This window comes from Lutzomyia longipalpis, chromosome 1 (genome assembly GCF_024334085.1).
Source record: "Lutzomyia longipalpis isolate SR_M1_2022 chromosome 1, ASM2433408v1".
NCBI lineage: Eukaryota > Metazoa > Arthropoda > Insecta > Diptera > Psychodidae > Lutzomyia > Lutzomyia longipalpis.
This window is the reverse complement of record NC_074707.1, coordinates 40915853-40938116: the sequence shown is the minus strand read 5'-3', so window position 1 is coordinate 40938116 and position 22264 is coordinate 40915853. Positions and strand designations below refer to the sequence as shown.

General features: G+C 32.7%; 1 protein-coding gene across 1 annotated transcript; it reads right to left on the bottom strand.

Moving 5' to 3' along the window:
* Positions 1–6456: 6456 nt before the first annotated feature.
* LOC129787374 (BTB/POZ domain-containing protein 3-like) lies at positions 6457–18298 on the bottom strand. Its single transcript, XM_055822912.1, has 2 exons — positions 18259–18298; positions 6457–18020 (listed from the first exon to the last, which is right to left on the bottom strand). The coding sequence occupies exon 2, from the start codon at positions 18015–18017 to the stop codon at positions 16752–16754; it is 1266 nt and encodes a 421-aa protein (XP_055678887.1). The 5' UTR covers positions 18018–18020; positions 18259–18298; the 3' UTR covers positions 6457–16751.
* Positions 18299–22264: the final 3966 nt, after the last annotated feature.

The following is a 22264-nucleotide window of genomic DNA, read 5'->3' as shown; positions in this document are numbered from 1 at the left end:
AAACTATTTTTTCCTTTGTGATTTCTGTGGTTCTAAAGAAAGTATTTTTTAAATGAACACAATACGACCATGGTCTTTGGGTATTTGCAGATGGCACAATTGAAGATATATTTTTTTTTAATTTATCATGTCTTTTCCATTAAACATAAAAAGAGACATAATAAATATTAATAAAAAATTAATAAATTTATTTGGTGATAGTTGAAGATGGTAACAATTTTAACACTTGAGGAAGAATTGTTTTGTGACTTCCTTGGATGTAAATTCGAGGATCTGTAGCTTCTTTACTGCAATTTGGTCACTTTTAGAGTTGCAATTGGAACTGTTTTTATTTAAATTTTTGTGTCAGCAATAATTTTTATTTTAACATCCTTTTCATGGCTGCAGAGAGCATTGAAAGTTCTTTCACAACAATTAACATTGATTCTTCCACCTCCTCATAGGGTCCATGAAGTGAAATTTCACATTACATTTACCTCAAGCTCAAAAATACAATTGAAAAGCATTTTTGAAAAAGGGCTCTCAAACCAAAAGTATTGCTGACAAAATATTATTAACACTTCCATATGGAATTCCCCTTAAAATTACCATTGACAAAACGTAAAATAAATCAACTCACAAATAACCCCAAAGTAAAATTTAATTAAATTAATTCAATTAAAAAAAAAATTCTTGCCAAATACCATCTTCAACATGAACCAAAGATCTGCATGATCTCATTAACCATCGAGGTACATGCTCTAGAGTGCCACAAATCCATTGCAAACCAACTACCATGGTCATTTCTAGCTCAAATACAAATTTGCAAGCGTCTGGGTCGAAAGCTTTAATGAATCTGGCATCGGGTGTCTTGTATGGCATAATAGCCCTGTGGATCGTGTACTGGATTCTCTATTTTACAGTCCGGGGATCTAATCCCGCTGCGGAATTTTCTTTTTTTCCCAAAATTCCCCTTTTTACCAATAAATACCCATTGGAATGTCTCACAAATTGCCATGGGGAGTGTTCTGATGGTGGACAGAGTGGATGATGGACATACAATGTCTTTTCTTTGATATTTTCTCAACATTTCTCATATGTCATTGCTGAATATCATCAAAATATTAATAAAATTGCAATTGACAATTATTAAAGAGCTCCCATTGGGTTATAGGGAGTTCATTGAGACCCTTGGCATGAGCCTCAAGTGTTATGCAGACCATGGTCACATGTTGAAGATGGCCTCAATTGTTAATTTTTATTCTTTCACATGGAAAATAAGTACAAAAATCATTCTTTCTACCTAAATCTTTCACGGTGTGTATTATCGTTTTACCATTCTTGTAGGTGATCGTAATGGTAAAATTATACATTGCAGACAAAATTCATTTTCTATATTTATGGCAACTTTTTTCTAACGATTGTTTCTCAATTAAGGATTGATGTTTTACATTATTATGTTCTACGAGAGCACCCTCCATACACTCGTTTATAGACGGGCTAATAAAGAGAACTGCTGAAGAATTATTTTTTTTCCCTAGAAATTCAAGTTCTTTAGGATTATTTAATTATAAATGTTTTTTGCAAACTGATTTTAGTACATATAAATGATTTATTTCCTTTTTTTTAATCATTTATTGCTTATTGGTCATAGGAAAATGTACGGATTTTTTTTTATTAATACGGGTTCCATTTATTTAGATAATTTCCCCACCGAACTTTTTTGCCAAGTTAATATTAAGCTTTTAACATTATAAAAATACTTATTTTTCCATTTTTCTTATAAAGAATATTTTTGTAAGCTTTGAAAACTGTGTGGGCTGTGTGGTAAAAGAATGTGATTTTTTTAAATGAAAGGTAAAGTGCTGAGATTTAATATGTAACAAAAGTGAAGTGTTGGAAAAGAAAAATGAAATTGGGGCGGTAAGTATAGTTTTTAAAAAAAATTACACATACGTAATTTACACGACGATGACACAATGCATTTGGTTAATTCCTTCGATGTCGCTGCTCTATTATTCTCAAATATGTAAATTTATCTTACATCTAATTTTTCTTAGGGATAATTTGAATTGATATTCAAGTTATCTTTAACTTTACTAATTAGTTGGTGTTCCACTTCCTAGCGAACACCAAGTATTTATTCTGTTGTCGAATCATTTACACAATTTACATCGTGAATTTTTCTCATTTACAGTCATTTATGTATGTATGTGTTAGTTTTAATTCCAAAGTTTTGTGATTTATTGATGTGAAGTGAAATTAGATTGTTCGAATAAGTCTTATAGGTACGTATTTTATTTATATATAAGAACTAAAAAATAATTTTAAAAATTAGGCTTCGAATCACGCGTCAGCAAACATTTAAAGCTGTAGCGAATTATTTTTCGACAACAAAATATATAAAAAGCACAAATTTAAAAACAAAAAGGAGGAGGGTATGTAGAATTTCCTTAGGAAGAAGGAATCTGTTATCAATGTAGACATTAGGGGAAATACGCAATTTTCACCAAAATTCACCCATTTATTATCTACTTGCTTAATTTACACCACAATGTGCATTCAAAAATTTATATTTTTATGTAAGGTACATAGAACATCAGTGAATATGCAATATAATGTATGTATATTAAAAAATTTTAATTTGTTTAGGTGTTTTTTACTTTTTGTTAGTTTCAAAATCGCAGAAGAACACTTTATACTTGCATTTAATTTTATTGTGTAATAATTTGATAGCTTTTTAAGCAATAAAAAAGTGGCTATTTTGAGCAAAAAAATTTATATATTACATATATATTAGGCATTTCAATCACTTTATTTGGTTTTTTTTATTACCCAATTAAAGCTCTTGAAACAGTAACACTTTATTTTTATGCCAGAAATCGTTATCGATGTGTTGAATAAATTCAAAAACACTTTTTAAAAAAAATGGATTATAAACATATTAAATATATATAATATAAATATATTAATTCATTGTTCATTTTATTTAAATCTTAAAAAAATCCGTTCGATACTTGAATAAGGAAAGAAAAGAAAATCTAGTAATTTTTGACTTCAATTTTTTTTCAAGAAGTTTAGCATGCCATGGTTGGTACTTTTGTTTTTTTTCTCTAGAGAAACTTCAATTAAAATCAAGAGTGGTTTAGTGCATTTAGTTTGTCCTCATTTAAATTAAATATTTTTGTGATTAAAAAACCCCTTTGTGTATCATATTATTGTGCAACTCTGCGCCATGGCGGAAGTACAGGAGTGCACAGACGCTTTTTATATCTGTGAGGAGATATTGCGTAATCAAAATATCATCTCAGGTATTTAATTTTTTAACATTATACTGCAGCTCTTATATTAATTCACTATTATTTTCTCTAACACCATCCCTAAAGCTGAAACGTCTGTTTGTTTGTCTGTTTGCTTATGGTATATAACTCCACCGAAACGGCTGGACCGATCGTGATGAAATTTGATACAGAGGTTTCTGATACCAGAAAAATTTTCACCAACAATATTCATTCACCCCCACTTCAGCCCCCCTTCAATGAAGCCCCCATACAAAATCATGCATTTTTGCGAAATTTTGAATATAGAGCCCGAAATCTTGAATGAAATTGACTTCTTTTCTTTGCAATATGTATTTGAGATTGATAAATAGCCCTTAAGTACTTATATAAACTTTTCTTTAGAACCCTCTACCGATGTTTTAGGAAAAACTTTCGATGTCATCTCCATTTTTTCTCTTTTAATTAATCTTTTATTAAATCTGTGTTTCATCAAAATTATTTTCCCATTAAAACTTGTAAAATTTAATTTACCTTGTACATAAAAATATAAATCGACCTACGCTTATTCCCAAGAAAGCAGTCAAAAGCTACTTTTAGTAATTTTTTTATTATATTTATTTTCATGTTTTCTATCTAAAATAAAATTTTCATTATAACATTTTATCATACATCTGCGTCATTAGGAGCTTTTTCCTCTTAATTTTTCTATAGGAACCCCTTTCTTAAATGGGGAGCGTAGTGAGAGAGCAAAATTATTGGGTGAGGAAATGGCCAATGCAATGAAAAATATTTTATTTGACGTGGTACAACATGATGTTGATGTTGAACGAGATGAAGAAATGATTGCAAATGTTGAGCTGGATGATGGGCAGGATTATGAACAGGATGATGAGGAGAATGAGATGCAAGATGGAGAACACAATGAGAATGAATACGATGATGATGAAGAGAACGAAAAATTGAAAGAAGAAAAAAACGGAAAGAATGGAGAAATTGTTCCATTCGAAACAAAGAAGAAGATCGTTGAATTGGCAAGGAGCCATCCACGATGGAGCCTAAAAACCCTCCAACAACGTGGATGCGCAGCTCTAAAGCGCAAAGATCAACTAAAAGAATGGGAACGCCAAGTGGCGCAGAACGGGACGAGGAGAGAGAAAATTGCGAGAATAACAGAAGAAGTCAACAGGTAAAAGTTTATTCTCAAATTCTTAACCTCTGGAATGCGGAGGCCTTGGCACACCCTTAGAATGCGAAGGTGGGGTCGTTGAACGACCCCAAAAAGAAGGCCAATTTTCTTCTAAACTATACAACCTGGAGTTGTCGGGTTAATGCCTATAGATTCCTTATATAGTCCTCTTGCCCCTTGCATCACAAATTTTCCACCACAAAACACGTAGAAGAAGATATTAGGGAAAAACATTTTTCACTCATTTTTTTCATAATTTGTTCTTGAGAAATTTGCCAAGAAAGTTAACCCCAAGTGCTATTTTTTTCACTCTTCCCCATATTCCCCTCACTTCCCGCAACGTGATAAATGGCAATATTTCTCGAATATTCTTTATTGTTTTGCACATTTACATGCTTCTAATTATGTTTTATGTTGTTTATGCTCTAAGAAATTTTCCCCAGCATGACCGTTACACCAATTTTTGAATTCCCTTCTTCTACATTTTTCTTAATAACTTTTTTTGTGGTGGTCGGATTGAGCTGAAATTTTTACACAACCTCCTCAGATAACCAAGGAACTTATTTCCAAAAGATGATAATGCTATCTTTTATATTTATTGAGTTATAGTACGAAATATAGCGCTGGGGTCGTTCAACGACCCAGCTCCGCATTCATTCCAAGGGTTAATACTCTCTTTTTATATTTTTTAAATATTTTGTTGTCGAAAAAAAAAATTTCATATCACAGCTTTAAATGAAATTTGCTAGTAATTGAGGTCTTGTTGTTGTATGGTTGTGGTAAAATGAACTTTTTCGTTTTAAATTTATTTAATTAATTTTAGGAATTTCACCGAAAATAAGCAAGATCACAAACACATACCAATCGAGAGCATTCGAGGATGGGCGTTCAGAGGAAAAAAGAAAAATATGCCTGTGAAGTTCCAGGCATCCCATCACTGGGTGCAATCTTTTAAGGCCAAGCATGGCATAAGGAAGAGGAAGGTAATAATATATTTCATATCCAACACATTCTATCCAAAATAAACTTTTATAAAAAAAAATTATTATAATAATTAATATCTCAAAAAGCAGTGGGAGCCAATCTGTCTAATTTTGTCAGTAGTTGCACGTCATACCCCTGCCTAAGCCTAGAAAGTTTCATAACAATTGATCCAATATATTATCTTTTATTTAAAAAACAAATTTTTCGAATCTCAAAGTTACCCTGACCTTTCAACTACAAATTAAGTTTTGATGAAATTGTCTGCAATTTTTTTTTATCCAAATGCGTTTTTAGACAGAGTAACTATTGCTAAACACGAATCTAATCTGAATTTTCCAAAAAAAATGTTCCAAGTTTTCCCGTAGAACACTGATAGTAAAAAGTATCCCTTGTGGCAAAATGGTGAATTTGGTGTTTTTTTTTAAATAACTTTATTAATTTTTAAAACTAAAAAAATAAAAAAAGGCAAAGGTTTTTCTTTATATATTTAAAAAAAAGTTTTAATTGGTACACAAATCTCATTTTTAATATTATAGTGCCTTGCTAAAATTACTTCATTAAATTAAGATTAGCGAACAAAAAACGCAATTAACCATTTTACCCCAGGGTTGAGGCAAAAAGGTGAAAGAGCAACGGTTTGGAAAATTAGCTGAAAATGCATTTTACTGTTGAGATAGAGAAAAATCGTCTGAAACAAAGTTGTAGCCCGGAAAATTTCATTTAAGATAGTCGTCATGGGAAATCTCAAATATTTCCATGGAACTCAGGAAAAATTATCTGCCAAAAATTCACCATTTTTCCCCAGGTTCCTCTATAGTATATTTTCAACGCGTTTTTCGATAGCTTTTGATGTCCTTGATCTTTCTTTAAAAGGATAAATACGAATATTTGCTCCCTATAAAATTATAGTGAAAAATGTAAAAAGTAAAACATAAGAAGTAAATGTAAAATTCAACTTTTAAATCGCTCTCCTGAAAATCAGTCAAAATTAATTAATTTTTTATATTTTCCAATCCATGAAAATAATTTTTTTTTGTAAACGTCTGACATTTTTTAATTTTCAATATAGATCACAAAATATGTTAAAAGCAAAGGCGCTCTGGATGAGGCGTCCATCCACAATGCAGTCACAAATTTCCGTGAGGTGATGTGTCGAAAGATGCAGGATTATGATCCTGATCTTGTGATCAATACAGATCAAAGCGGGGTGGAGTACCGCATTGATGTTAAGCGCACATATGCTTATAAAGGCGAGAAATCCGTGGAGGTGAGTGTTTTATAGTACAGAATTTTTTTTTTTAATATATTGTAGGCAATGAGACCAAAGACTAAAAATATTATCCTGAGCCATGTTCTGAATTCAGTTATGTGTGAGTGTATGTATATCTTTAGAAGAGGGCTGTGATAGTAGATAAGCATTGCTCTAGCGGTGCTTATCATGCGTTGGTCATTTTCTCGTAAGCTGTGAAGCTGAGAGGACCATGCGACGCTGAAAGAGGGTTAGCTATCACAGTCACTCTCATGTTAACAATTAAATATTTTCACTACAATATATATGTATAATTTTTCTATGGATTTTTATCTATATAATAAGGAAAGGTCTGTTTGTTGGTAATCGTATCTATAGCTATACAAATCCACACCGTTTGACCGATCGCGATGAAATTTGGTACAGAGGCTCCTTATATCAGGCGGTTTCGAGTGGCCGTATTCATTTTCCCCCCAAAGCCACCCTTCAGGTAGCCCCCATATAAAATTCATGCATTTTTTGCGAATTTTTGAATTTGGCACCTGAAATGTTGTATGAAAATGATTTCTTCTCTTTGCATTTTTTTTCGGGTTTGATAAGTGGCCCAAATCTACTTTTATAAACCATCACACTTCTTTTTTTTCTCTCTAACATTTGCCCGAAGCGTAACAAAAGAAAATTGGAGCGTAGCGACAATTTACTTCGTTTATAATTTTTTTCTTTTCTTTTTCAATAAAAAAAATCAAATATTTTACCCCTATTTTGTTAGACGACAGAGAAATTTAATTTATCAGGTTTCCTTTTTGTGTATTTGTGAGGAAAAATAGTTTGTTTAACTAGCGTTATGTATTTTCTAACATATCTTGAAGTTATGTTCTTTTTTTAATATCATCTTTAAAATAAATTCGATTTGAAAAAATTATTTCCTAAATTAATTTTGCTCTTTTTAGAATGTTTTTTAACATATAAAAATATTAATCGATATCGCTTAAAAAAATGGTCAAAATGTAATAATTTATTGCAATCTTTTGTGAAATAAATAATTATCAAATGAAAGAGAAGGACAAAAGGCCGGAAAAAATCTTTTTTTTGACATACGCTTTTTAAAATGTGGGAACCCTAATTCGTAATTTTGAAGAAAGAATCACAGCTAAAAAAAGGAAATAAGTAAATTGTTTAAAAAAATAACGACAAAAGTCAGGTGATGTTTATGATTGTTAAAAAAATATTATAATTTAATTTCCAAATTAAATTTTTTTCAAAGTTCACTTATCCTAGTATATATGAAAACCTTTTAAACGCTTTGTAAAATGCTGTAAGACGGTGCATGTGAGGGCCAAATTTCCCGTCTTTGGTATTTTCCCTCAAGCAAATGAAGACATGCGGGAGTAGTTTGCTTAAGGTTGTGATGGAATACTGTACGGTGTAGCTAGGTGATACCTTGTTAAGGTCCCGCTTTGTTGGTTTATTTATTTATGTTTTTTTTTCTTTTTTTTTTTAGGTATGTCTTGGGGACCTTAACAAGGTATCTCATAGCTACACCGTCCAATACTCAATCACAGCCTCAGGCAAGCTACTCCCGCACGTCTTTATTTGCCTGAGGGAAAATACTAAGGACGGAAAATTTGGCCCTCACGTCCAAAAGGCAATGGACCGCCTTACAGCATTGTATAAAAATGTTGTAATAGTGTCCACCAAAAGTGGCAAAATGAACAAATTTCTCTTCAAGGTATTTTTTTTATTTCATTTAATTAATTTATTCTTTATTGTTTTCAACATTTATATGCTTCTAATTATGTTTTATGTGGTTTATGTTACTTATTCGCGATAATTTTGACACTGAGAAGGTAAAGTGAGAACGTAAAAACAACCCTTCACCCACATGATTGATGATGTGATTAACTTCATTCTAAGAAATTTCCCGCAGCATGGCCGTTACACCAATTTTTGAATTCCCTTCTTCCACATTTTCCTTAATAACTTTTCTTGTGGTGGTCGGATTGAGCTGAAATTTTTACACAACCTCTTCAGATAACCAGGGAATTTATTTCCAAAAGATGGGAATGCTGTCTATAATATTTTAAGAATTTGGTACAGAGACTACTGATACCAGGCGATTGTCATAAATGATTAAATATTTCAATTATCTATTTGAATTAATCACAATTCCTTTTTCCTTTAAAATTCCGCAAAGCAGGGCGAGGAAAATTGGAGCGAAGCGACAATTTACCTCGTCTTTTATATTTATTGACTTATAGTAAGAAATATGTCACTGCTTCTCAGAGGTTATTTTTTATTTTTCGTTTAGTTACAAAAAAAATTTGGATTTCTTTTTCAAAACTAATATTTTTTTTTTAAATCTAGAAATTTGTGAAAACGGTTGTAAAGCCGTACTGCGGAAATAGAAAATTTCTTCTTGCTATCGATTCATGGGGGGGTCAGACCGACCAAAATATTTTCCAAGAAGTCTGCAAAGACGAGGACGGAAATGCAACAGCAGACGTTGAGATCGTACCTAAGCACTGCACACCCATCGCCCAACCGTGTGATGTATTCTTTTACAGATTGGTAAAACTAAAATTTTACTTTGACTTTATCTTTAACTTTTTAAATTTAAATTTGACTTTGCAAACTCTTAAGTAATGTTGCAAGAGAATATACTCCTTAGTTGACAAAGTTGCAAGATTTTCTTTATTATTTCAATAACTTGAAAAATTTAAATGTTTTTGCATTCTAAAATCTTTTCTACAACTCCATAAACATTAATTTACCTAAAAACACGGTAAAATCTCAATTTTAAGCAAAATAATTAACTATGAAAAAATCACTTGAAATATATTTTCAAGAGAGTATATATCAACATTGCATGCATTTTTTTCGTATTTTTCTTTTCTCTTAATTTATTATTTTTTGAAATTTAATTAATTAATGTTATGTATTTGTCTTCCAGGTGAAAGATCTGCTGAAAAAGATCCAAAATTATTTGGAAGTTTTGGAGTCTGGGAAACAACTTTCATCAAGAGAGGACGTTATCAAAATCCATGCCCTCATTCATTTCATCTTTTCCTCGATCAAGTTCCAGAATATGATTCGGTAAGGGAATAAAAACGCGTCCATTTATAAGAATTAGTGTCTCATAAAGTATTTCTGTGTTGTAATTGAATTATGAGTTGTATTAGAAAGCACGATTGATTTTTTTTAAATAAAATTCAGCAATTTGACGGATTTGAAATTCTACAAGGTATACAAAAAGTCCTTGACCAATTTTAGAAAGGTCCTGACATAAACCACAATTTTACGGATATTTAAATAATATATATTTTTAAAGTGTTAAGTGTGTTTTTTAAGAACACAAAATAGCAACTTCTTGTTTTACAAAAACACTTCTTGATATTTTTACACCTTCAAGAATATATATTATGCACTAGAAAGATGTAGGGCTTTGTGAATCCTATAATTTAGGTTGATTGTAATCAAATATGGTCAAATAGTTGTCGTGTAAAGTCTATCTTTAACCCTTTAAGGTTTTTTGGGTCATACGCTGACCCAAACGTGAAACATTTTATTTTTTCAATTATTTATGAACGTAATTGTTTTTCCATGTTACAAATGCATCAAATTCACGCATAAGGGGTGAAAGAAGACGTTCTGACTGAGAAAAGTCCTCTAAAAAAAATTCATAGAATAAAAATCGGGATAAAAGAGCGCATGTTTCAATGTTTTTATGTTTCACGTTGGACGTTAAAGGATTAAGCAACAATATTTACTAAATGACTTGACCGATTTTCAAGTATGACTTATTGATGAAAATATCTCTATGATCTCTACCACATATTTAAATTTTAAACTTCTATCTTGGATCTTAAACATGTGAAAAAAAAAATTTCCACTCACATACCTATTAATAACTTCAAGCAGGAAATCTCTATAATTTGCCGTTATCTATATAATAAAGAAAGGTCTGTTTGTTGGTAATCGTCGTTCCTTCTTTTCTATACAAATCCACACCGTTTGTCCGATCGCGATGAAATTTGTTACAGAGGCCCCTTATAACAGGCGGTTTCAGATGGCCGTATTCATTTTCCCCCCAAAGCCACCCTTCAGGTAGCCCCCATATAAAATTCATGCATTTTTTGCGAATTTTTGAATTTGGCACCTGAAATGTTGTATGAAAATGATTTCTTCTCTTTGCAAATTTTTTTTTCCGGATTGATAAGTGAACTCAAACTACTTATAATCCATCACAATTTTTCTCTCTAAAATTTGCGCGAAGCGCAACAAATCCTTGCGAAGCGGGGCGAGGTAAATTGGAGCGAAGCGACAATTTACCTCGTCAAGCTATAAAATAAAATTTGCACCACCATTTTCATAATGTGGCATGGGTGTGTACTGATACCGAATTAGAGCCCGATATGAGGTGCTCAAGTTTTCCGACGATTACCTACAATACTTGATATGTCACGATTGTGGTATACCAACTAATTTTTTTTGTAAATTTTTTTACAGGTATGCCTGGCATAAATCTGGGCTGCTGGCGGGGGAGAAGCCTCACTTTGAAAGCATCAGCCAGGTGTGCTTCCCACGAGGCACAGCAGACCACGAATGTGAGAACTGCGATGAAGGCAATTTTGCATTCATCGTCTGTTCACACTGCTCGCTATACCTGTGCTTCAAATGCTTTTATGTGGAGTACCACCCCCAGCATTGTGCAGATCATGTGTAAAAGAAGAGGAATGAAGAATGAGGAAGGGAAGAAGAAGGAGTGATGAGGAGGAGAAGAAGAAGGAGTGATGAGGAGAAAACCCGCTAACACCGTTCACGTTGTCGGTCCATTCTGTATTTTTCGTGGTACAAATGAGGAGGAGAAGAAGAAGGAGTGAGGAAGAGAAGAAGAAGGAGTGAGGAGGAGAAGAAGAAGGAGTGAGGAGGAGAAGAAGAAGGAGTGAGGAAGGGAAGAAGAAGGAGTGAGGAGGAGAAGAAGAAGGAGTGATGAGGAGGAAACCCGCTAACACCGTTCACGTTGTCGGTCCATTCTGTATTTTTCGTGGTACAAATGAGGAGGAGAAGAAGAAGGAGTGAGGAAGAGAAGAAGAAGGAGTGAGGAGGAGAAGGAGAAGGAGTGAGGAGGAGAAGGAGAAGGAGTGAGGAAGGGAAGAAGAAGGAGTGAGGAAGGGAAGAAGAAGGAGTGAGGAGGAGAAGAAGAAGGAGTGATGAGGAGAAAACCCGCTAACACCGTTCACGTTGTCGGTCCATTCTGTATTTTTCGTGGTACAAATGAGGAGGAGAAGGAGAAGGAGTGAGGAAGGGAAGAAGAAGGAGTGAGGAGGAGAAGAAGAAGGAGTGAGGAGAAGAAGAACCCTTATTTTCTTATTTCATTTTCAACTTTTTCGATATAAGTACGTTTGATTTTTACAGATAAAATAGCATAGATAGCGCTAAAGAAATTTTATTACATAATTTCCTTTCCACTGTATTTTGATTAGAATCTCCAAGTATTAACAAAGAATCAAAAATATTTATGAAATATTTATAATATTAAACTTTTCTTAGGAAATCACTCAATAAAGAATTATTATTGTTCTAAAAATGTATTTTTTATGTAAATTCTCAATTTATTTCACTTCACAATTCAATTGTTGGGTCAGTAATAAATGCTAAAAAAAATTATAAATGAAAATCTTTCAATCTCCCCTTTCTAACAATATTACTCCTGAAGATAAACATTTTATCGTTAGATTGTGAGAAACCCTCTTTTATAAATCTAATCCACAATTTTCCTAAAAAAGAATTATTAATACTATTTTCAGTTCTTTCGTCAGCAATAAAAAAATAAACCTTATCAAAAACTAAAAATAACTTCTTTGATTCGAAAGTATTGATGGCTTAATTATGAGGTCATTTTCATTAACCAAACCTCATAGTATAAAACTAAAATCTTCATGAAAGGTAATTTAATTACCAATACAAATAAAATTAAAATTTTAGAATAACATTTTTGTCAAAAATTATCTCTCTTTATTCAATACATACCACCCCCCCTCCCCTAAAGGTCTGTTCTTTAAGATGAATCTAAGAATTAGTCCACCTCAAACTCTTGCAAGAGAGACTTTGGAAATTAAAAGGAATTTTTAGGAAACATTTGGAAAAAATAGCATTGCTGAAAAAATCTTGCCATCTGCAATGTATAATTTTACCATTACGATCACCTACAAGAATGGTAAAACGATAATACACACCGTGAAAGATTTAGGTAGAAAGAATAATTTTTGTACTTATTTTCCATGTGAAAGAATAAAAATTAACAATTGAGGCCATCTTCAACATGTGACCATGGTCTGCATAACACTTGAGGCTCATGCCAAGGATCTCAATGAACTCCCTATAACCCAATGGGAGCTCTTTAATAATTGTCAATTGCAATTTTATTAATATTTTGATGATATTCAGCAATGACATATGAGAAATGTTGAGAAAATATCAAAGAAAAGACATTGTATGTCCATCATCCACTCTGTCCACCATCAGAACACTCCCCATGGCAATTTGTGAGACATTCCAATGGGTATTTATTGGTAAAAAGGGGAATTTTGGGAAAAAAAGAAAATTCCGCAGCGGGATTAGATCCCCGGACTGTAAAATAGAGAATCCAGTACACGATCCACAGGGCTATTATGCCATACAAGACACCCGATGCCAGATTCATTAAAGCTTTCGACCCAGACGCTTGCAAATTTGTATTTGAGCTAGAAATGACCATGGTAGTTGGTTTGCAATGGATTTGTGGCACTCTAGGGCATGTACCTCGATGGTTAGTGAGGTCATGCAGATCTTTGGTTCATGTTGAAGATGGTATTTGGCAAGAATTTTTTTTTTAATTGAATTAATTTAATTAAATTTTACTTTGGGGTTATTTGTGAGTTGATTTATTTTACGTTTTTTCAATGGTAATTTTAAGGGGTGTTGCAGATGGAAGTGTTAATAATATTTTATCAGCAATACATTTGGTTTGAGAGCCCTTTTTCAAAAATGCTTTTCAATTGTATTTTTGAGCTTGAGGTAAATGTAATGTGAAATTTCACTTCATGGACCCTATGAGGAGGTGGAAGAATCAATGTTAATTGTTGTGAAAGAACTTTCAATGCTCTCTGCAGCCATGAAAAGGATGTTAAAATAAAAATTATTGCTGACACAAAAATTTAAATTAACAACAGTTCCAATTGCAACTCTAAAAGTGACCAAATTGCAGTAAAGAAGCTACAGATCCTCGAATTTACATCCAAGGAAGTCACAAAACAATTCTTCCTCAAGTGTTAAAATTGTTACCATCTTCAACTATCACCAAATAAATTTATTAATTTTTTATTAATATTTATTATGTCTCTTTTTATGTTTAATGGAAAAAACATGATAAATTAAAAAAAAATATATCTTCAATTGTGCCATCTGCAAATACCCAAAGACCATGGTCGTATTGTGTTCATTTAAAAAATACTTTCTTTAGAACCACAGAAATCACAAAGGAAAAAATAGTTTTGAATAAATATTTTTACCATAAGATTTGTCAGGGTTGTTGTTGAAGAAGAAGAGACATTTCCCCAATATAAGATTGGAAAATGTCTGTAAATTGTCAATATGTTTCTTTTCTTATTTAATATTATTCATCGGCAATCAAATACTACATCTTTCAATTTTAATGTCTTCAAAATTGTTGTCATTGAAGAAGAAGAAAAAAACCACCTCATAATAATATGAAAGAAGTTGGTGAAGAAAAGGGAAATGTTGAAAGATATAAATTGCAGAAAAAGAAGAGGAAAATTTACCACAATTAACAATTTCATTATTTTTTCCAAATTCTTCAAATAGTTGAAGAAGAAGAAAAAATCACCTCAAAGTAATATGAAAAAAATGGTAAAGAAAATGGCAAAAAATATTTTTAATTTTATAAAAAAAAGTTGAGGAATAATTTCCATCAGCAACCACCCACCGCACATTTACAAATTCCCTTTTATTTGTATTTTCTTCAAATAGTTGAAGAAGAAGAAAAAAATCACCTCATAGTAATATGAAAGAAGTTGATAAAGAATTAATTTGTATTTTCTTCAAATTGTTGAAGAGCCTACATTTACCAATTTTATTATTTTCAATATAAAATAAATTAAATTTCTTTAAAAAGTCACTTTAAAATCACCTCAAAGTGTTATTATGAAATTGGTGAGAAATGGCAATAAATTGATGGAAAAGAAGAGGAAAAATTTACCACTCAACTCACCACAATTAACAATATCATTATTTTCTCCAATTTCTTCAAACAGTTGAAGAAGAAGAAAAAAAAATCACCTCAAAGTAATATATGATGAAGTTGAGGAAGAATTAATTCCCTTTAACTTGTATTTACTTCAAATTGTTGAAGAGCCCACATTTACCAATTTCCCTTATCAAATGCGTATTTCCTCAATTTTCTTTAAAAGAAAATGTTGGTGAAGAAAATAGAAATTTGGTAAAGAACAGAGAATTTAACACTAAAAGAAAAAAAATGTCCATCCGTAACCACCATTCACCACTATTAACAATTTTAATATTTTTTCCAATTAAATAAATAATAATTTTATTAATTTATTTAAAGGAAAAAGTTCCCTTTTATTTGTATTTTCTTCAAAAGAGTTGTTGATGAAGAAGAAAAAAATCACCTCAAAGTAATATGAAGAAATTGGTAAAGAAAATGACAAAAAATATTTTTAAGAAAAAGTGGAGGAATATTTTCCATCAGCAACCACCCAACTCACATTTACAAATTCCGTTTAAATTATATTTTCTATAAAAATGTTGTTGAAAAAGAAGAAAAAATCACCTTAAATAATATGAAGAAATTGGTAAAGAAAAGTGCAATACTACACATTGAATGAGAAGAAGAGAAAAATTACCATCAGCAACAAACCTCCTCATTTAACAATTTTATTATTTTCTCCAATTTATTAAATAAAAATTTAATTAATTTATTTATGTAAAGAAAAAAAAAGTTATATGATGAAGTTGAGGAAGAATTAATTTCCTTTAACTTGTATTTTCTTCAAATTGTTGAAGAACCTACATTTACCAATTTTATTATTTTCAATATAAAAGAAATTTAATTTCTTTAAAAATTGTTCTTGTGGAAGAAGAAGAAGGAAAAATCACCTCAAAATAGAAAAAATTTCAATAAAGAAGAAAGAAAAATTTCCATCAGCAATCACCCACCGCACACATAAAATTTCCCTTTAATTTGTATTTTCTTCAATTTTTTTGAAGAGGAAAAAGAATGGTAAATGTTGAAAAATATATATAGCAATGTCCATCGGCAACCACTTGACCATTCATATTTAACAATTTTGCATGAATTTGCACCGAATGAGACACGTACGGGAGCATTGGAGTGTGTTGAGAGAGTGCATACTGTTGTTTTGCTGAAAAAATGTACATAGCACAACTTCATATGCCATCATCAACCACCAAAGAATGTCCAATTGCATGGTCATCATCGAGGAGCATCCAAATCCATTGAATACTGCCGCGAAGAAAGCATAAAAATCCCACAATTCTCCCCAAAGGCATTTTCCCACTGTACAGAGGCGCTTTTGCATGTGCACCCTGTGAGCTGTCAACGCAAAATGGCAACAAATGCAATATTTTGATGAATTTTCATAAATATGCGAAAAACTCATATTTAACGATGTCTGAGCGAAAAGTCATGTATGGAAGAGTTGTAGGGCTGCACGAGGCCTATCCCATGGGCTAGAAAAAGTATATACATATCTAATAAATTTCTCGAGAAAATGGCAAATGTTTGAAAGAAGCCCCCTTTTGAGCCCCATGGGGTGCCCCCACAAAGTTGGTGTCTTCGCAAAAGTTGTAGCCCATCTATCTACCTTTCCAACGAGCCCGACCTCATTGAAATCCATACAGCACAGCCTGAGATATTGGGCATGAACTAAGACACGGAATTTTAAGGGACAAAAAACTTTAACCCTAGATTTCTAAGGACTGAAGGCCTATTCGAATAAAGTAAGACCACTTTGTTCTAACACTTGGCCATGCTCTATCGAACCCCACAGGTTTCGTCCCGATCCCGCTCCCAAGGTTGGGGTACTCTCCTTGTTAGTGTGTACCACTGGTTTGATGCCAATGATTCTCCTTGCTCCAATAATTCCTGGCGAAATCCGTAATCAGATTGTAGGGCAAAGTAGTTGCTACGGTGATAATTAAGATTTTGAACTATTCTAATTTCATTCAATGGATCGTGATTCGTTAGCTGGAGAGATATAATTTTCGGCGCCTTGTTGGTTTTGCTGACAAAATATCCAAATCCTTTTAACAAACCCGGAGAGGTGCATTTGAACTTGATGGACATTTGGGATGAGAAAACGTTCGTCTTTACTGGACCATTGTAGAAGCATTCAACAAATGTGTAGGGATTGCTTATAAAATGCTTTGGATGGTTGATACTGCATTTCCGGTAGGAAGACTTAAAACCAGGACAATCATTGGCTTCTTTCCGGATATATCGTAGAATATCGGCTGTCTCGTTTGGGGTTAGTAAATCCGGATATTTAACCAGAATCTCCGTAAACCATTTCAATCCCATTACCGGAAAACGAATCTCCTTGAAGGCCCCACGTAAAACCTTTCGAAAATTCGGCGGAACACACGGAAGATTTTCTTTCTTGCACGATTCCTTTGCCCAATTCATCAGACCATTGAATATTAGGATTTCATCGCATTGAAAATTTTCCAATGAAGATATTTCTTCAATTATATCCACAGGTAGTTTAAGGAAGTCCTTGAAGCTTTTTTTGTACAGCAATATCTCATCAAAATGTCTCTGAATTAGCTCCAGAGATTGCTTCTGAAGGGGTGTATCCTCCCTCAAAGCTCGGCTTTTTGTATAAAATTCCAGACAATTGTCCCAATAGGCTCGTTCTCCGAGAAATGCCTCACAATTCGTAATTAGTTGCTTCACATTGAATCTGTAGGCAAGTTTGAGTACTCCCCAGGCGTCCTTTCCGACCAAATCAACCTGACCCATGTAGCAAAATTTGAGAAAACACAGAAAAGTCTCTGGCGGGAAGTCTTCAATGTGAATTGTGTCATGATCGAATCTAACAGATTGGAACAGTATGTAGAAATCCCAACTACAGGAGCTGAGGATGAATTTATGTCCAGGAATTTTCTGTTTAACCTTTCCAACCAAGAACGTCACATCGGACAAAGAATTATCGTTGAAATAATTCGAAAATTGTCCAGTGATCTTCCCAAATTTGAAGCTCCAGTCCTCATAAGATAAACTTTTAGTTCTAGAAGCCATGATCTGAGAAGAAAAAGATAAGAAAAGAGTGAGAAAGACGTAAGAAGTCTTTAACCGTTTCAGAGAACACTTAGACGTCTTTTTTTAATTTTTTTTTACCGCAACTGAACGTATTTTCAACTTCGGAAAACTATTGAATTAATTAAAATTCGAGAAAATAAAATGTCTCATATTTGAATCAGCTTAAAACTCAATGGACGTCAAAGGGTTAACGAGAGGAGAAAATAATACAACGACTAACCTCTAATCTAACTTGAGCACAACTAAAACTCAACTGCAGATAATATTTTTGCAATGAAAACATTTGTAGGATGATAACAGAATTTTGATAAGATATTGAAAAGTTATTGGAACGTCTAGCAATTGAATTTACTTTAGATAGGCCAGTGGTGAACAACCTGCGGCTCTGGAAGTAATTTTCCAGAATTTCCTCAAAGAGCTTTAACCTATAAACCCTGTAAAACATTAACTGCAATTGGAACGAATTTTCACGATTTTCTTTTGCATTGAGATGTCTGAAAATTGAAATTTTGGATGAAAATCTGAAAGAAAAAAAGGGAAAACAGAAGAAATGTCGAATCCTGGGCGAGCTTATCGCAAAAGCATGTCCTCTTTGTATTTTATGCAAAAAGGGAAAAAAAAAGAAAAAGGTAAAAGGCATCGAGGAGGAAGGGAAATTGTCATTTCTGTGACAAGAATTTAATTTAATTTTCTTTTCCACCCAATTATTCTACCTGGGCACAAAGTTATACAATTACACTGTAGCAGTTTCCCCCGCCGGAATCGCATGATACCGACAGAAGAGACAAAGATCTTGTACAAAGTTCTGCTGATGTATTGCTTTGGGCATTTTCCTACCCATTTTCCCATCGTGAAATGCGACAACAACAGTCGCATTTTGGGGCTGCTCGCATGGTATGAGGGGTGAACGTGTGTGGGTGGAAAATGTGTTTCATCGGGATGGGTGGTAGCGGGTCTTCTGCAAACAGAGCACATGAAAGTGAGCTTTTTGTGTGTATGCGCACCATTTTTCCTCTCAGTGATTCCATGTCAATCTCACCAGAGTTTGTAGCAAAAAAAAGGCATTTTTGCGGCACACAAATTAGAAGACAAACACAACTATGTATCAACCTCTGGCAGGGTACACATACGCCGCATGGAATTGTCAGGAAGAAAAAGGAACAAAAAAACCCACTCCCAGAAGGTTTTCCGGGATTCTTGGAAAATCCACACCAAAGCGACTCACCAAAATTTACATTCACTCAATTTTCCACGCGTGACGAGGGCAGGGGGAGAAAGCAAAAAAAAGTTGAAACAACTTTCCCGACTTCTTCTGTGGGTGGTTGAATCTAATTAATTTTTTCCACCATCTTTCCTCGATTACCACTTCACATTTGTGAACCATAATGAGGTTTAATTTGTGAGAAAGAAAAAATGCGCCCCTGGCGATTCCTCCTACTCCCTCCAGCTGGTACACTTCCGGTTCGTGAAGAAGGATTAAATTAGTCAGCAAATTAGTATTTTATTCCATTAAAATTGTAAGAATAAGCTCCATGAAAATTAACTATAATATTTCATACACACTTAAAAAATTAACGAAATTTTATAAAAATATTTAATTTATTCAAATAAAAATTAGGGCACTCTAGACAGAACCCTGTTTTAATCTTTATACATAACAATTGAATAATTAAATAAAGGTAGGGGTAACTGGGGTAAAATGGTGAATTTGAAAAAAAATAAAAATTAATATCTCAAGAAGCAATGGGAGCTATTCTGTCTAATTTTGTTAGTAGTTGCACTTCATACCCCTGCCTAAGCTTAGAAAGTTTCATAATAATTGATCCAATATTTTGGCTTTTATTTGAAAAACAAATTTTTCGAACCTCAAAGTTACTCTGACCACTCAACTACCAATTCAGTTTTGGCGAAATTCTTTGCAGTTTTTTTTTATCCAAATGCATTTTTAGACAGAGTAACTATTGCTAAACACGAATCTAAACTGAATTTTCCGAAAAAATTTTCCGAGTTTTCCCGTAAAACACTGACAGTAAAAAGTACCGCTTGGGGCAAAATGGTGAATTCGGCGTTTTTTTAAAATAACTTTTTAAATTTTTGAAAAAAAAATTTCCCTTAATTAGTATAACTATTATATACAATTTGGGATGTTTAATCACTTACTATTACCAATTTTTATAAACTAAAAAAATTAAAAAGGCAATTTCTTAAATTTAACGTTTTTTTAATTTTTTGTATTTTTTTTTATTAAAAAAATGTTTTAATTGGTACACAAATCTCTCATTCTCAATAGATATTATAGTGCCTTGCTAAAATAATTTCATTAAATTAAGATTAGCGAACATAAAACGCAATTAACCGTTTTACCCCAGGATTTTTGGAACAGGCTTTGGAAGGGGTTGGAAAATGGCCTGAAAAATCATTTTCCCATTGAGATAGAGAAATATCGTCTGAGACAAAGTTGTAGCCCGGAAAATTTCCTATAAGATAGTTCTCATGGGAAATTTCAAATATTTCCACAGAACTGAGGAAAATTATCTCCAAAAAATTCACCGAATTACCCCAGTTTCCTCTATGTATTAAAAATATTGATGCAGTTCCATCGTGAAATCTATCAAATATTTTTTTTTAAATAATTCTCTAAAAAATACCTAGAATCTTAAGTAAGTTTTAAAAGTTTTTTTTAATACTACCTATATCAATTCTAAAGAATAATAAGAATTTTAAATGCTGAAAAAGATAATAAATTATCCTGGGCATGAATTCTCTAAGACTGAAAAACTCCCGTGATAAACTCCCGATGGCTTTAGCGCTTTAAAAGAAACGTGAAAACCGGGAAAATCTTACGGGAGTTTATCACGGAAGCATTATTTTTCTTAAAGGATCAAGCTCACGGAGCTCACGTAAAGTTTTCCTCACTTTTTCCCTGCAAAAGGCCATCGGGAGTTTATCACGAGAGGATTTCACTCTTAGGTAATACAGCTCCTGGTCTTTTAATGAATAAGATTTTATAACAATTTGACCATAAACGTTTATAGAAAGGATAGCGATTAGGACATTTCAAAAATGTGTATTTTTATAGCAGAGAATGGTGTCTTGGATAAGAAATATTTTAGCATATATTTATTTCTTTCTTTTAAGTTTATTTAATAGAGTTTCTTATCACTTTAAATTCATCTCACTTTCCCAAAGTAAATATATTTCTTATGAAAATGACTTACATATTTTAACTCTTATGCTAATTACCTCGTCGGAATCCTTAGCATATACAACATAATTTGCCGGGAATGTTGCAAAATCTCGCCCCTTGTGATCCACCTTTCCTCTGAGGTGGCAATAAAAACATCCTGAATAATTTATTGCACGCTTTCGCACCCATTTTCGATTGAAGTGTAAATATGATCTTCCATCCCTAAATGAATAAAACAGCAACATCGAGATGGCTTTTAATGGCACGCGGGAATTCACTTAGCAAATTATTCTAACACTCTTTTTTCCAACTTGTGTCTCTGTGCTTGCTACCCTTGAGTGAGAACATACTGCCACATGCCCTTCGCAACATATTCCCTCCAAAACCCTCCTCAAAATGAAAAAAAAAATAATGAAATCCCAGAAATTTTATGCACAGAAGGTCACTCCTGCAAAAGCCATTAGGTAGGATTCCCAGCGCAAGGGGAGGAGGATTGTTTATATGAAATACATTTTGCGAAACAAACTTTTCACATCAAATGAATTTGTGAATTTACTTTATCCACTCATGATGTTTTTAATGGAATTTTTGAGGGATATTTGCCCATATTGAAATTAATTTTAATGTACGATGCGCAAAATTTTAAATATTATTGCAATGTTGCTCTTTTTGGGTTTCACTTTGCGCGAATTTTATTTACAATTTGTTTATTCATGGAAAATATACGATTTTTTGTGTTTTAAAAGCCTAACTTATTTTATTATTTTATACGTATTTCCACCTACTTTGGAATTACTTTACATAATAATTACGCACATCTTTATAAAATGGTGTAATATTGATGAGGTTGTCAGATGAATGGAGATTTTTTTCTCATTCCCCGCAAAGAATTTTCCAGTCACTTCATCTATTATAAATTAACATGAAAAATCTCCCTTTTGTTTCACCTCAAGTTGGGGGTGGGAGGAAAATTCAAAAGAATAATTAATTAGTATCTGTGGCAAAGTAGAATCAGTAGCTTAATTGCTTTTCATCGACA